General features: G+C 49.9%; 4 protein-coding genes across 4 annotated transcripts, besides 1 other annotated feature; 3 read left to right on the top strand and 1 right to left on the bottom strand.

The window, feature by feature from the left end:
* Nucleotides 1–4: part of a microsatellite that runs on past the window's edge.
* Nucleotides 5–345: 341 nt separating this feature from the next.
* Nucleotides 346–1572, bottom strand: FPSE_11601 (uncharacterized protein; the record flags this gene model as incomplete). Its single annotated transcript, XM_009264718.1, has 3 exons — nucleotides 346–447; nucleotides 501–574; nucleotides 630–1572. 3 exons carry the CDS (start codon nucleotides 1570–1572, stop codon nucleotides 346–348), a joined length of 1119 nt encoding a protein of 372 aa, XP_009262993.1.
* Nucleotides 1573–3114: 1542 nt separating this feature from the next.
* FPSE_11602 (uncharacterized protein) lies at nucleotides 3115–4710 on the top strand (the record flags this gene model as incomplete). Its single annotated transcript, XM_009264719.1, has 4 exons — nucleotides 3115–3123; nucleotides 3191–4378; nucleotides 4432–4570; nucleotides 4622–4710. 4 exons carry the CDS (start codon nucleotides 3115–3117, stop codon nucleotides 4708–4710), a joined length of 1425 nt encoding a protein of 474 aa, XP_009262994.1.
* A 1194-nt stretch (nucleotides 4711–5904) lies between these two features.
* Nucleotides 5905–7151, top strand: FPSE_11603 (uncharacterized protein; the record flags this gene model as incomplete). The annotated part of the gene is made up of 5 exons (XM_009264720.1): nucleotides 5905–6026; nucleotides 6095–6168; nucleotides 6226–6831; nucleotides 6887–6931; nucleotides 6988–7151. 5 exons carry the CDS (start codon nucleotides 5905–5907, stop codon nucleotides 7149–7151), a joined length of 1011 nt encoding a protein of 336 aa, XP_009262995.1.
* A 1777-nt stretch (nucleotides 7152–8928) lies between these two features.
* Nucleotides 8929–11778, top strand: FPSE_11604 (uncharacterized protein; the record flags this gene model as incomplete). Its single annotated transcript, XM_009264721.1, has 6 exons — nucleotides 8929–9220; nucleotides 9277–9683; nucleotides 9747–10003; nucleotides 10052–10715; nucleotides 10768–11010; nucleotides 11062–11778. 6 exons carry the CDS (start codon nucleotides 8929–8931, stop codon nucleotides 11776–11778), a joined length of 2580 nt encoding a protein of 859 aa, XP_009262996.1.
* Nucleotides 11779–12236: the final 458 nt, after the last annotated feature.

Genomic DNA, 12236 nt, shown 5'->3' on the forward strand with positions numbered 1-12236 from the left:
GTAGTTACGAAACCAAGTACAGAATACCAAAGGTATTGTCAAAAATGCCCTAAGAGAGCCAATCAGGGTTGACTGGCCCCTGAGTCCTGGAAAACTGACAAACGATAGAAACGTTTGGCCATCTCACACGTGCAACATGATATCTATCAACACCAGTCCACAATCCAGATACAGGTCGTTTTCTTAAGGTTTGGATTAAGACGCCCATCACGTCCTCATCTATAATGTCACATATAGTACAATGCAGCGTCATAATATACAATGCACTGGAGCCCAACTCTTTCTTGACTAGGCATGTGCTTTTCATCCCGTCCGTCAACTCATCACGTAGCTCCGTAAACACTCTTAGTTGGCCTTGTCTCGGCGCTTTCCGTTGTTTCTGGGTCGAGGCACAACTACCCACTTGTTTCTGTTGTGCTTGCGTCGGGTCTTGTAACCACTCTTGGTCTGGAAGATGTGTTAGTTACTCTGTATATCTGGTGAGAGCTTGGTTGGCTTACAGGAACACCCCAGGGGGAAACAGGGTGACGGTTACCCTTCGATTTACCTCTACCACCACCGTGAGGATGGTCAACTGTGCATCGTGTCAATAAACGTTCTCTCGATGATTGTACGTTTCTCTCTCTTACCCTTGTTCATAGCAACACCACGAACTGTGGGTCGAATGTTGAGCCATCGGCTTCGTCCAGCCTTACCCAGCTGGCGGTAGTGGTGATGAATGTTACTCGCGACACCAATGGTAGCACAAGCATCCTTGCTGACTCGTCGGACTTCACCACTCTGAAGCCGTACCTCGACATACTTGCCAGTCATGACCCTGGTACCATCATCCTTTGTCTCTTCGTTCTTGTTAACCACCACGGCTGAAGTTCCGGCACTGCGGCAGAAGACTGCGCCTCGCCTAGCAGCCGATCCGACACCAAACACTGTAGTACCAACAGGAATCATGTGCATGGGTAAACAGTTGCCACGGAAGGCTGTCTTGGCAGCCAAAATACCAGGATCGATAATACCACCCATGCTGTCGAGAAGATCTTGAGGAATACCCGCGCGGTAGCTGTGGACAATATCTCCAGACCTCAGTCCATCAGCGGCAAGAATGTAGGTGTGACGCCCGGTCGCCTTCTCGGTGACGAGAGCAATGTGCGCACTTCGTCCAGGATCATACTCGATGCGCTCCACCAAATGAGGGCCCGGTCGATTGCGGATGAAATCGACAGTTCTTATTCTCCTCTTTGCACCACCACCACGGTGTCGTACAGTGATTCTTCCAGACACATTACGACCACCCTTGGCTTGGCCCTTCTTGGGATATGTCAATGGGAGGAAAGGTCGTCCTTTCCAGAGATGATCGTTGATTGGTCGCTTGAGATGTCTTACACCGGGTGATCGGGGCTTGTAGACTCGTAAAATAGCAGCTTGGGCCTCGGGGTTTTCGGCCAGCTCTTTCGGACTGGCTGTAGTCTCGTTGGAACGTCTGATGGTCGCATATGTTCGGGGCAAGGATCGGTTCAGCGCAAAGCGAAGGAGGCTTTGCCTCGCTGCCGCGAAGTTGAGACCGGTTTGGAGCATTTTCGGTCTCGGTCTATATGGAATTGAAAGGTACTAGCAGTAGATCTTCATGGAGGCTGATATCCGTGGTGTGTGGGTAATTTCGATATCGGTTCGAGGAGATGGCGAGCTAGTTTTGGTGAAGAAGCTGGTTGAAGAACGAACCCACGGAATTGATGACCAAAGTCAACCACGGGATGCCCGATCTTCCTCAGATTAACACTGAGATGTGAATTGAAATGTCCTGGACCGTCGCAAACACACCGACGCTCACCAATTGTGCCCGTAGGTGTCGTTAGAGAGCCGTATTGGAGACGTTGAAATTTCTTCGGATAATGAATAACTTTGTGCCGGCGGGAGATATCGAGCCACATACACCCCTCCTAGTGGCACGCACCGCCACAACCATCACTGACAGACGCCATCACGTCTCTGCTACAGGGCTCCAGCTCTGTGAGTGCTGTCCCACCAGTACGGCGCGACGAGGTTGGACCAATGATAGCCCCGTTGATGGGCGGTTGCTAGGGCGAATGTCCCACAAACACACTGGCCTGACCGGAAGTGGTACGTAGCGTTTCCAAGATTGTCGACGCTCCAAGGCTTTCGCGACTGCACCTGGATGCAGGCGCGTTTGGAACTGATCTCATCCTACCCGCCCCTCCATACTAAATGTAAAGACCCGTCCGTTCACCACCGTCCATCGACTTGACTTTATTACTTTGAATCTCTCTTTTCTCTTCCGTGTCTGTACCCGTTCATACTTTGATCGTCTATCGCCTCCAGGACAGGCCTACCATTCATCTCTTCATCCTTGTACGGTCTCCCCTCCTATCCCGTTCTCCCCTATCAGCATCCATCCCCTCTGCTATATCGTCCCCAGCCCTATTCGATTTTGTGCATTACCATCTGCTGCTGCACGCCGCGGTTCGGTTTCTGAATTCAAGGCGCGTTCCCATACGTCAAGTCGAAAAAAGCCGAGCTTTTCGCATCCCCCTGCTCCTGTCAACATCCAATCCTTTGTCTCGTAGTGGGACATCACGCTTGGAAACCTGACGTACCTAGAGCAACGCGACCTGTCTAGCCGCGTAGGGGTATGTATCCACTTTAGTGGATCTCCACAACCCATCTTCCTTACCCGCACGTCAAAACACTTCCATCGTCCTCACAACTGTACTGTTCTTCAACATAAACATCGTCTCCGCCCCATGCTCCTCGATTACTCTTGTCCTTTCACATCACACCTTGTTTACTTCATTCCTCAATCGTCTCTTCCGGGCTGGGTAACCCTTACTAACATACAGCATCAGACGATTCGCCATAACATCTTGACTCACAACATTCCTTTCACGGTGTCTTCACCAAGCTTGATTCAAAGGTTCGTGACAGAGTTTATATTTATATTCCACTGTCTCAGCAATACCACTGCCCTCTGCCTAGAAATCGTCGCCACTTCAGCCTTTTCCTTCCCAACTTGATTTTTGTCCGACGCGTCAACTAACTTTTCTATTCTAGCAATATCCCATTGTAAATCTTCCAACAATCAATAACCATTAGACAGCCAAGATGCCTACAGTAAGTTCCTTGGACGCGATCGAGAAGCTCGATTGTCTCTATCAATCAGCGGTTCTAACATGGCCAGCAGGTTCGGGCCACTCGTACGCGCAACGAGAACGACGAGAATAGCGGCACGACGCGTCTCACAAGAGCCCAGGCTGCTGCTCTCAAGGTTGACGAGCTATCAATGCCTGCCAAGGCTGCCCTGCAAACGAAGAAGTCCACAGTAAACGGTACTGCCGCTGCCAACACGCGGAAACGCGCTGCATTGGGCGATGTCAGCAATGTTGGAAAGGCCGATGGGGTTGCTGGAAAGAAGGCGAAAGGATTAGTCTCCAAGGCTGCACAGCCCACCGGTATTGAGAAGAAGACCGCGCGACCCACAAGACCTGCTCTCGCATCCCAGACCGCCAACTCCAAACCTGCCCAGTCCGGGTCTGGTACTATCAACAACAAGCGAAAGGTCCTGACAGACACCAAGCCCAAGGCCCCTGTCAAGAAGACTGAGCCCACATCCAAGGAACCCGAGTTGACTGAAGAGAATGAGCGGTCAGAGACACCCGAAGAGGCTGAGGCTGAGAAGCCTGAAGTCTCTGTTGAGAAGCCCGAAGTCCAGGACGCGCCTTTCAAGTACCCTCCCGGTGTCAATAACCTGGACGAAGAGGATCTCGAAGACCCTCTCATGGTTGCTGAATACGCCAACGAAATTTTCGAATACCTCCGCGACCTCGAGTGCAAGTCGATTCCCAACCCTCAATATATGTCTCACCAAGACGATCTCGAATGGAAGACGCGTGGTATCCTGGTTGACTGGCTGATTGAAGTCCACACGCGTTTCCACCTGCTTCCCGAGACCCTCTTCCTCGCCATCAACGTTATCGATCGATTCCTGTCAGAGAAGGTTGTTCAGCTTGACCGTTTCCAGCTCGTGGGCATCACTGCCATGTTTATCGCGTCCAAGTACGAAGAGGTCCTCTCTCCTCATGTCGAGAACTTCAAGCGCATTGCCGATGATGGTTTCAGCGAGGCTGAGATCCTCAGCGCCGAGCGATTCGTCCTCAGCACACTCAACTATGATCTCAGCTACCCCAACCCCATGAACTTCCTCCGTCGAGTCTCCAAGGCCGACAACTATGACATTCAGTCTCGCACCATTGGAAAGTACTTGATGGAGATCAGCCTCTTGGATCACCGATTTATGGCCTACCGACCCAGTCACGTTGCTGCCGGTGCCATGTACTTGGCGCGACTGATGCTTGACCGCGGTGAATGGGTAAGTAAACAAACAATCCAATACGATGTAACATTCAACTAACTCACGCACAGGATGCCACTCTATCTTACTATGCGGGTTACACCGAGGATGAGGTAGAGCCTGTCGTCCACCTCATGGTCGACTACCTTGCTCGCCCTGTTGTCCATGAAGCCTTTGACAAGAAGTATGCTGCCAAGAAGTTCTTGAGGGGTATGTCTACATTGTCTTTTCGTATTGGCATTTCACTAACTTTTTATCTAGCTTCACTCCTCGCTCGCCAATGGGCCAAGAAAAATGCTGTTCTCTTCGGCATTACCGATATTGAACTGGGTCTGGACCAAATATCATAGATGCCATCGACAACTCGCGGCATTCACTGCATCTCTTATTCGATACCCTGAAAAGCAGGATATTCGGCACGCGGTTGGAATAAAATGTACCGCCGCTTCATGACGTTAATAGATCACCGACGCTCTTTGGTCACCCTTTCGGGCCATCACGATACCACACATCTGTTGATACTCGGGCGAGAATGCTGGTCTGGATTTACATTATCTCTGTCTGCCATGCGGACAGCATCTGCACTTTTTTTGTTTGCGATTGTCTGGTTATTGCACATTTTCCGAAGCATGCTTTTCGTCTTCATACATGGCGCATGGAGTCACTGGCGAAGGAATTCAAGGGCCAGGTTCGGCCGGTTGGAGTTGTCTGTACAGACGGCCTGTTCATGGGGCACTGGACGGGGAGTAATGGAAAGATGTACGGCATCGGCCATGTGGTTGTTTGTTGATGCGAGCTGAGCTTGACATCTGGTCGCCTAACTGGGGTTAAGGTCTCGATGATTTGAGTAGCGAGAAATCCCAGCGAAAGGCACTTTTGTATCTCGGCTGCTACTGTGCAAAGGGCCTGTGATAGAAAAATTGTACATATACCATGACCGGGTACGGAGGAGCCCAGGGGCGCAGGAATCAAGTTTACATTTCACGAGATAACTGAAGTCGTACCCTCTGATTGTTGATGGAGTGCTGTTGCCCTTCTTATTCCCTGTTTTATCGGGTATTAGATACTATGTCTGTATTTACGCAGACGATGATTAATGCATAAATGGTTGCCATTGGAAACCGCTTGACACATATCGTTTTTCACACTAAGTTCCTATTGTCGCGTCAAACCCACCAAAAGACACACCCAAAAGAGTGTGGCATGTGCGACCCGCACTGCCTTAGCTACCCAGTACCTTGACTTGGTAGCCATGATTTGATAGGCTACCTCACGGTTTCCCTTGATCTATGCACTTCATCGCCATTTGACTCGCACCTGCTCAAAGCTTCATAGAAAGACACTTGTTCATCAAAACTCCCTTTATTTCAAGCTTTTACAGGGATCACGTGGATTCCGATCATTGTCCAATACATTTCTTGCTTATCAACCTTATCTCCATAGTGGTAATGTGCTGACCGCCAACTGAGCATAAGAGTTTACAAGGCGATCGGTCAATCTTATAGACAACGATTCTAGTTGAAACAGCCCCTCACTCGACCAACATGGCGCCTGTCCTCCGAGCAAGGCAGAGTCTGTCCAAGGACAAGTTCTCCAGCTACTTCGGGAACCTGAGGAGTCAACCCTACAACGATGCCAATAATTCGCGGGGTTCAAATCCTCACAGGTATGCACTCTCTCTCAATCTGGAATCAAGCTGTGCTGTGTTTGGGGTTACTAAAATGACTTTTTAAGCCTACGCTGCATTGCGTGGAATCCCCTCGGAACCCTGGTAGCAACAGGCTCATCAGAGAAGACTCTACGAGTGTGTGAGTTGATGGAGTCGCAAACTTGAGTAGTCTCTATGCTGAGACAATGTGAAATAGGGAACCCCGAGAAACCTCATGTGAAGTTCTCGACGGAGCTCAAGGGTCACTCAGCATCTATTGAAAAGGTAGCTTTCAATCCAACCAAGGATGCAGAGCTCTGCAGTGTGAGCAGTGACGGTGTGGTCAAATTTTGGGACGTGCGGACGAAAGCCTGCTTCAACGAAGTCAAAGGACTTGGAGACGCCTTCACTCTCGTGTGGGCGCCAGACGGTAACTCGCTTCTCGTCGGGAACAAGGCAGACACTATCTACGTTCTATCACCGACTCAATCCACGCCCATCAGCACTCATCAACAGTCGGTGCAGACCAACCAGATCGCATTCTGTTGGAGCGGCGAGAAGATATTCGTGACCACGGCAGAAGGCCGCATTCGGGTTCTGTCGTATCCGGGTTTTGAGCCTGTGCTTCAGAGCAATCACGGTGATGAAAATAGCGAGTATGAGCTTAACGGGCATACCTCGTCATGCCTGACCGCGGATCTACAGCCTACTGGACGATATCTGGCGACGGGTGGCTCAGACTCGGTCATTGCATTGTGGGATACCACGGACTGGGTATGCCAGAGGACGATTACCAGGATGGTTGGCCCTGTCAAGAGTCTCAGTATGTCAATTGCGTGTGTTTGGTTTAATGCAATTGCTGATCATTTGGTAAATAGGCTTCACATTTGACGGTAGTTTTGTTGTGGGTGGCAGTGATGAAGGTAAGAATTCTTGATCTCTCAGCTTTGGGTAGATATTCTAACGTGTCTTTGTCTAGGATCTGGGCTGGAGATATCACATGTTGAAACAGGAGAGCATGTACACACATTCAAGACGGCTGGTGCTTGTCCCGTAGTCGCCTGGGCTCCAACGCGGTATTGCCTTGCGTACAGCGATCTTGGGATCTTGAGGATTGTGGGTGTTGACGTTGACAGAAAATAAGGCGGGCAGCCTCTTACTTAGGTTAGCATACAAGTAATATGGTGTATGTAAAACGGTTCGTCGCAAGTTATTGCCTCCCACCCTGGACTGGTCAACTTGGGTAGAGATCCATGTGTGGTTGCGCGAGCCTGTCGCAAGCTAGCTTAACTAAATAAGGAATGTGCATGTACATATTTGATACTGTGTGTCAGACGGAGCAAATGACACCGACTCAGCTATGGCTTAGGACACACAATCAGTTGTTATGAGCAAAATATGTGAGGGCAAGCAGAGGAAGCGAGCAGTCGATTAAAGCAGTAGCTTGACAAGAACACCTACTTACATATGTATCAACCACTTTAACAACGACAGTCAGCAAACAAAACAATCGCATATCACCGTATAGCTAACAGCATCTAGTATTATATCAAGACACATGGCGGTGAAGATAGCAACTCTGGTTGACTTTAGTCTATCGTTGCACTACATAAACGTTGATACCTATAGTGTTGATGGCTTGATTGGCACCTAACCTAGACATGAAACAGGAAACGACTTGGTAGGATTGGGCTGGTCTTGAAGTGTTTCAAGTTCTATCGAGGTCGTATACGAATACGGTTATTGTGAAATTCAGATTCATTCTGACTTATAGATTGAAGCCCAGATATTGCGCAAGGTGGCTGAGGCCGTTGATGATATTCATCTACTATGGTACTGAATTGAGAGTCGGCCGCTCAACATTTAATCATGGCTGCCGCTAGCAACACGGAACGAAGCGAAGCGCGTGGCTGTGCCACATGAGATGAGACAATCTAACGTTTATGTAGTAGGAAGTACCTATGATTCAATAATTCGATATGGAACGGAAACATGATGTATCTACTTGCCTATTAATTAGTAAATATTGAATATCAGCAAAGGTTGAAAAGGCCCAGATTAACTAGGTACCGAATATTTGCGGAGATTTTATGACTGGTCTAGGATGATATATAGGTACCTACCTAGGTACCCAAGCAAGGTGTCTACAAGGTTAGTACTCACCATTTCGACCATCGTACATACAGGTTAGGTACTGTATCTCATTAGTAATACTTCACAGGAACCCGCGAACCCCTATCCTTGCAGATACTGCGCTGTAACTGGCTGTAAGGCTGCTCGAGCCCGCTACAAACATCCCTCAACGTGGCGTGCTACAGGCTTAGGAGACGCCAGGCAGCCAGGTATCGCGGCAAGCACAACCGTGGATCTGTAGGTAGGACGCTTGGAGGCTCTGGAAGGTGGAACGCAGGGACGGTGCGGTGCAGCAGGCCGGGTGGGATGGATTTTTGGCTGTTGACAATTCCCCACCTGCGCCGGCACCTGCGCCTGCACCTGCCCGCTGCCATACCATACATACCATAACATATGAATATCCGCCGAGCCTGGCGCCTCCCTAAGATGAGTTAAGCTTGCTTGAGGGTCCCACCTTCCTCCGTCTTAACTCCCCAACACCTCACGGGTGAGCTTGAATCTCATCTCTTCATGCTTGTGTTCCCTATCGCCGTGTTTGTCCCGGCTCAACACTGACTCGATAGCTTCTGGTCCTCGTCCAAATCCTATCTCCACGGCAGACTATATTTCTTTTATCGACCATTTCGAGCACCCGGATCTTGTTCCGGCAGATGCGGACCCTCAGAATTGTGAACGCCCGCTGAGCATTCTTATCCCCGCTGTCTTATCAGCTACCTATCTCGCGACACCACTCCTCCAAACTCGACATCGATACCGACACCACCGCATCAGCCATTCATAATTATTCATGTCGAATTCACCAGAAACAGGGCCGACCACTAGCGGTCATAAACGTCCCCGTAGCGACGACGTCGATGGAGACGACGCCGTACCTCAGCAGGACATCCCCGACAATGCCAGTGTTCCCAAGCCAAAGCGGTTGGCCTGCATGATATGTCGGAAGCGCAAGCTCAAGTGTGACGGTGTACGACCCAGTTGTAGTACTTGTTCTCGTCTCGGTCATACTTGCGCCTATGACGAACAGCGAAGGAAGAGTGGCCCTAAGCGCGGCTACGTGAAGGCCCTGGAGGAGCGACTGAGTGAGTCTCGTCCCCAAACTGCCATCAGCTATTTCGATCGCTAACATGCTGCACAGAACAAGTCGAAACACTGTTGAAAACCCAGGAACCTCCCCAAAATGTCCCCAAGCCCGTTAACGTCGCCATGTCTGGTCCGCCTCAAACAGCATCTCCTGCAAACCTCAACATTTCGAATGCGCCGATACATCTAACAGGAGACCACAATATGGACCAACAATGGAACTTTACTGATAAGTCGCCACAGCAAGGTGTCATGGAAGATTTCAACTTCAATGCCAGTATGGATATGGGCATGAACAACGTTGGAGGAACCTTCACATGGGAAATGATTGGTCTAGGCCTCGAAGAACCTCTGCCACCACAAGATACAATCGACGAGCTTCACCAGATCTACTTTGAAAAGGTCCACCCATCTATTCCGATGATCCACAAGTATCGTTATCTTGCCGCTATGAACCTGTACGTTAGTCTCGTCACCGTTGGAACGCACAGTGGCTAATGCCGTTTCCACAGCGCTCCGAATCAGCGGCCGCCTGTTTGTTTGCGATATGCTATGTGGACTCTTGCATGTACGATCACAGACAAGTACGCGGATTTGAAAGACCTCTTTTACCGAAGAGCGCGTAAGTATGTCGAAGCGGATTACATCAAAGGCTACGGAGAGCACATGATCTCCATTGCTCATTGTCAAACACATACTCTCTTAGCCTCGTATGAGATGAAGATGATGTACTTTCCTCGAGCCTGGATCAACACGGGCTCTGCCATCCGCCTTGCCCAAATGTGCGTATTCCTTGTACACTCGCCGTCTCCTAATACTGACCGTCGCAGGACTGGGCTTCATAGATTAGACGGGACGGGTCTCGATGTAAAGCAGTGCCTTGCACCTCCCAAAGACTGGACAGAACGAGAGGAACGACGCCGAACATTTTGGATGGCCTTCTGCCAAGATCGCTATGCCAGCATTGGCACTGGGTGGCCCATGACGATCGATGAGCGCGACATTATGACAAACTTGCCAGCCTCAGAAGATGCATATAACATGAGCAGGCCTGAACAGACACAGTCCCTGTCCGAGTGCACCAGCCCGATGGGCGCGGGTAAGCTCTCTTCTTTTGGCGGCATCGTACTCATGGCTTGTCTGTTTGGCAGAAACTTGGTACATCTGCACCGCCCTGATGCCGACGATCTTGACCACGATCTCAATGGTCCATTTTGGAAGCGACACCGACAAATGGACAATATATTGCTCAACACATCTCTCTGCCTCCCACCACAACTTAAGCTTCCGACTGGTCTATCTAACCCTAATATTGTTTTTACAAACATGAGCATACACACGTCAACCATCTGTTTACACCAAGCAGCCATTTTCAAGGCGGAGAAAAACAAACTGCCAGCGTCGGTCAGCGCTGAGAGCAAAGTACGATGCATCACAGCTGCCAATGAGATCGCCAGCATTATGCGCATGATCTCTCACATGGACCTTTCGACAGTAAGGGTAAAGCAGGTTTTTTTAGTCGATGCGGACGCTAACATGCTGCAAGGTTAACCCGTTTATATCATTCTGTCTATATGTATCTGCGCGAGTATTTGTGCAATACCTAAAGAGCCGCCCAGATGATAGCCAAACAGCTGACTCGCTACGATTTCTGCTCTCAGCAATGAATGCGCTGAAGCGGCGAAATCCGTTGACGGAGTCGTTCCTCGTCCAGCTGGATGTTGATCTGGAGGCTCTTGCGTTGAGAATTCCCAAGCTTAAGACTGCTTTCCCACGCAATCACGACAGCGTATGTGAACACGAACTGAATTGCCTTTTCTTTAATGCTAACATGATCCAGCCCGGCACCACAGGTGCCCCCAGAGGTGCCAAATGCGACAACCCTGAAGGGTTCCAAGGCATAACGGCGTATCGCAACGAATGCAATTACATGAACCCCTCCGAGAACGATATGGGCCAGCCAGGACCACCCGATATAGTTGAGCCTAACAACGAGATACCAGGTATGCCTGCTACAGGCGATGGGAGTTTTGGAACGCAGGCGTGGATGTCAACGGAGCAACAAATGCCATCAATTCTTACACCCAGTTCGGCGGCCACTTTTGAGAAGACTGGATCTGGAAGTCGGGCCGTTTCAGGCTTTGGGGACATGACAGGTGACAGCCAGGACGCCTCAGGATCCCCAGACGCGATGCAATCAAACCGACCGACACCAAACTCAAGCACAGGATCCGATCAGCGGAACCATCTGGCCCCTGGGCAGATGAATAGATCAGGAGTCAACTCATTTAACGCAAGTCCTATGTCGCCGAACCAGACCTTGATGAACCCAGGTGTACTCGACGGAAGTACACAAGGCTTCTTTGCTGACACATCTGGGTTCGTTATCACGCCAGGCCTGGATCAAAGCGGAGGGTTCAGCATGCCGGATGGATGGGCAGACATAAACGGACAGACAGGCGTTCCCCAAGTGGGTGAAGGTGTTTTGAGAGCTTTAATGAATATGGGATCCATGGATGCGATGGATCTGGGAACGTGGGAATCGAGGGACAGTTGAAGTGGAGCAACATGGAGTTCATGTGGGAAGCCAATCTTTCGGAACCAAGTGGTGAAAGCCAGGCTCGAAAGAAGCAATAATGGTCATCAAGAATGAAAGAGAGGGACACGAAAAGCTGCAACGGACCAGAAATTCAACTGGAGGCGTTTATACGGGACGAATATGTCGACTATGTTGTACAATACGAGATGGAGAATCCGATGAAGGATATGCCTTTGGGCAATTCAACGCCACTGTTTATATTCACAGCAGGTGTAGAATGGTGGTCATATGTTGCATCGTCTATGTCCGAGGCAATGGCTAAGGAGGGTAGGCAGGGCCAAAAAAACGATTCTGCTGAACCTGATATCAATCAATTAAGAGTCACGCCCGGTTAGCTCAATCGGTAGAGCGTGAGACTCTTACGAGTACGCGATCTCAAGGTTGCGGGTTCGACCCCCGCATCGGGCTGTTCCTAT

This window comes from Fusarium pseudograminearum, chromosome 1 (assembly GCF_000303195.2).
Source record: "Fusarium pseudograminearum CS3096 chromosome 1, whole genome shotgun sequence".
Lineage (NCBI taxonomy): Eukaryota > Fungi > Ascomycota > Sordariomycetes > Hypocreales > Nectriaceae > Fusarium > Fusarium pseudograminearum.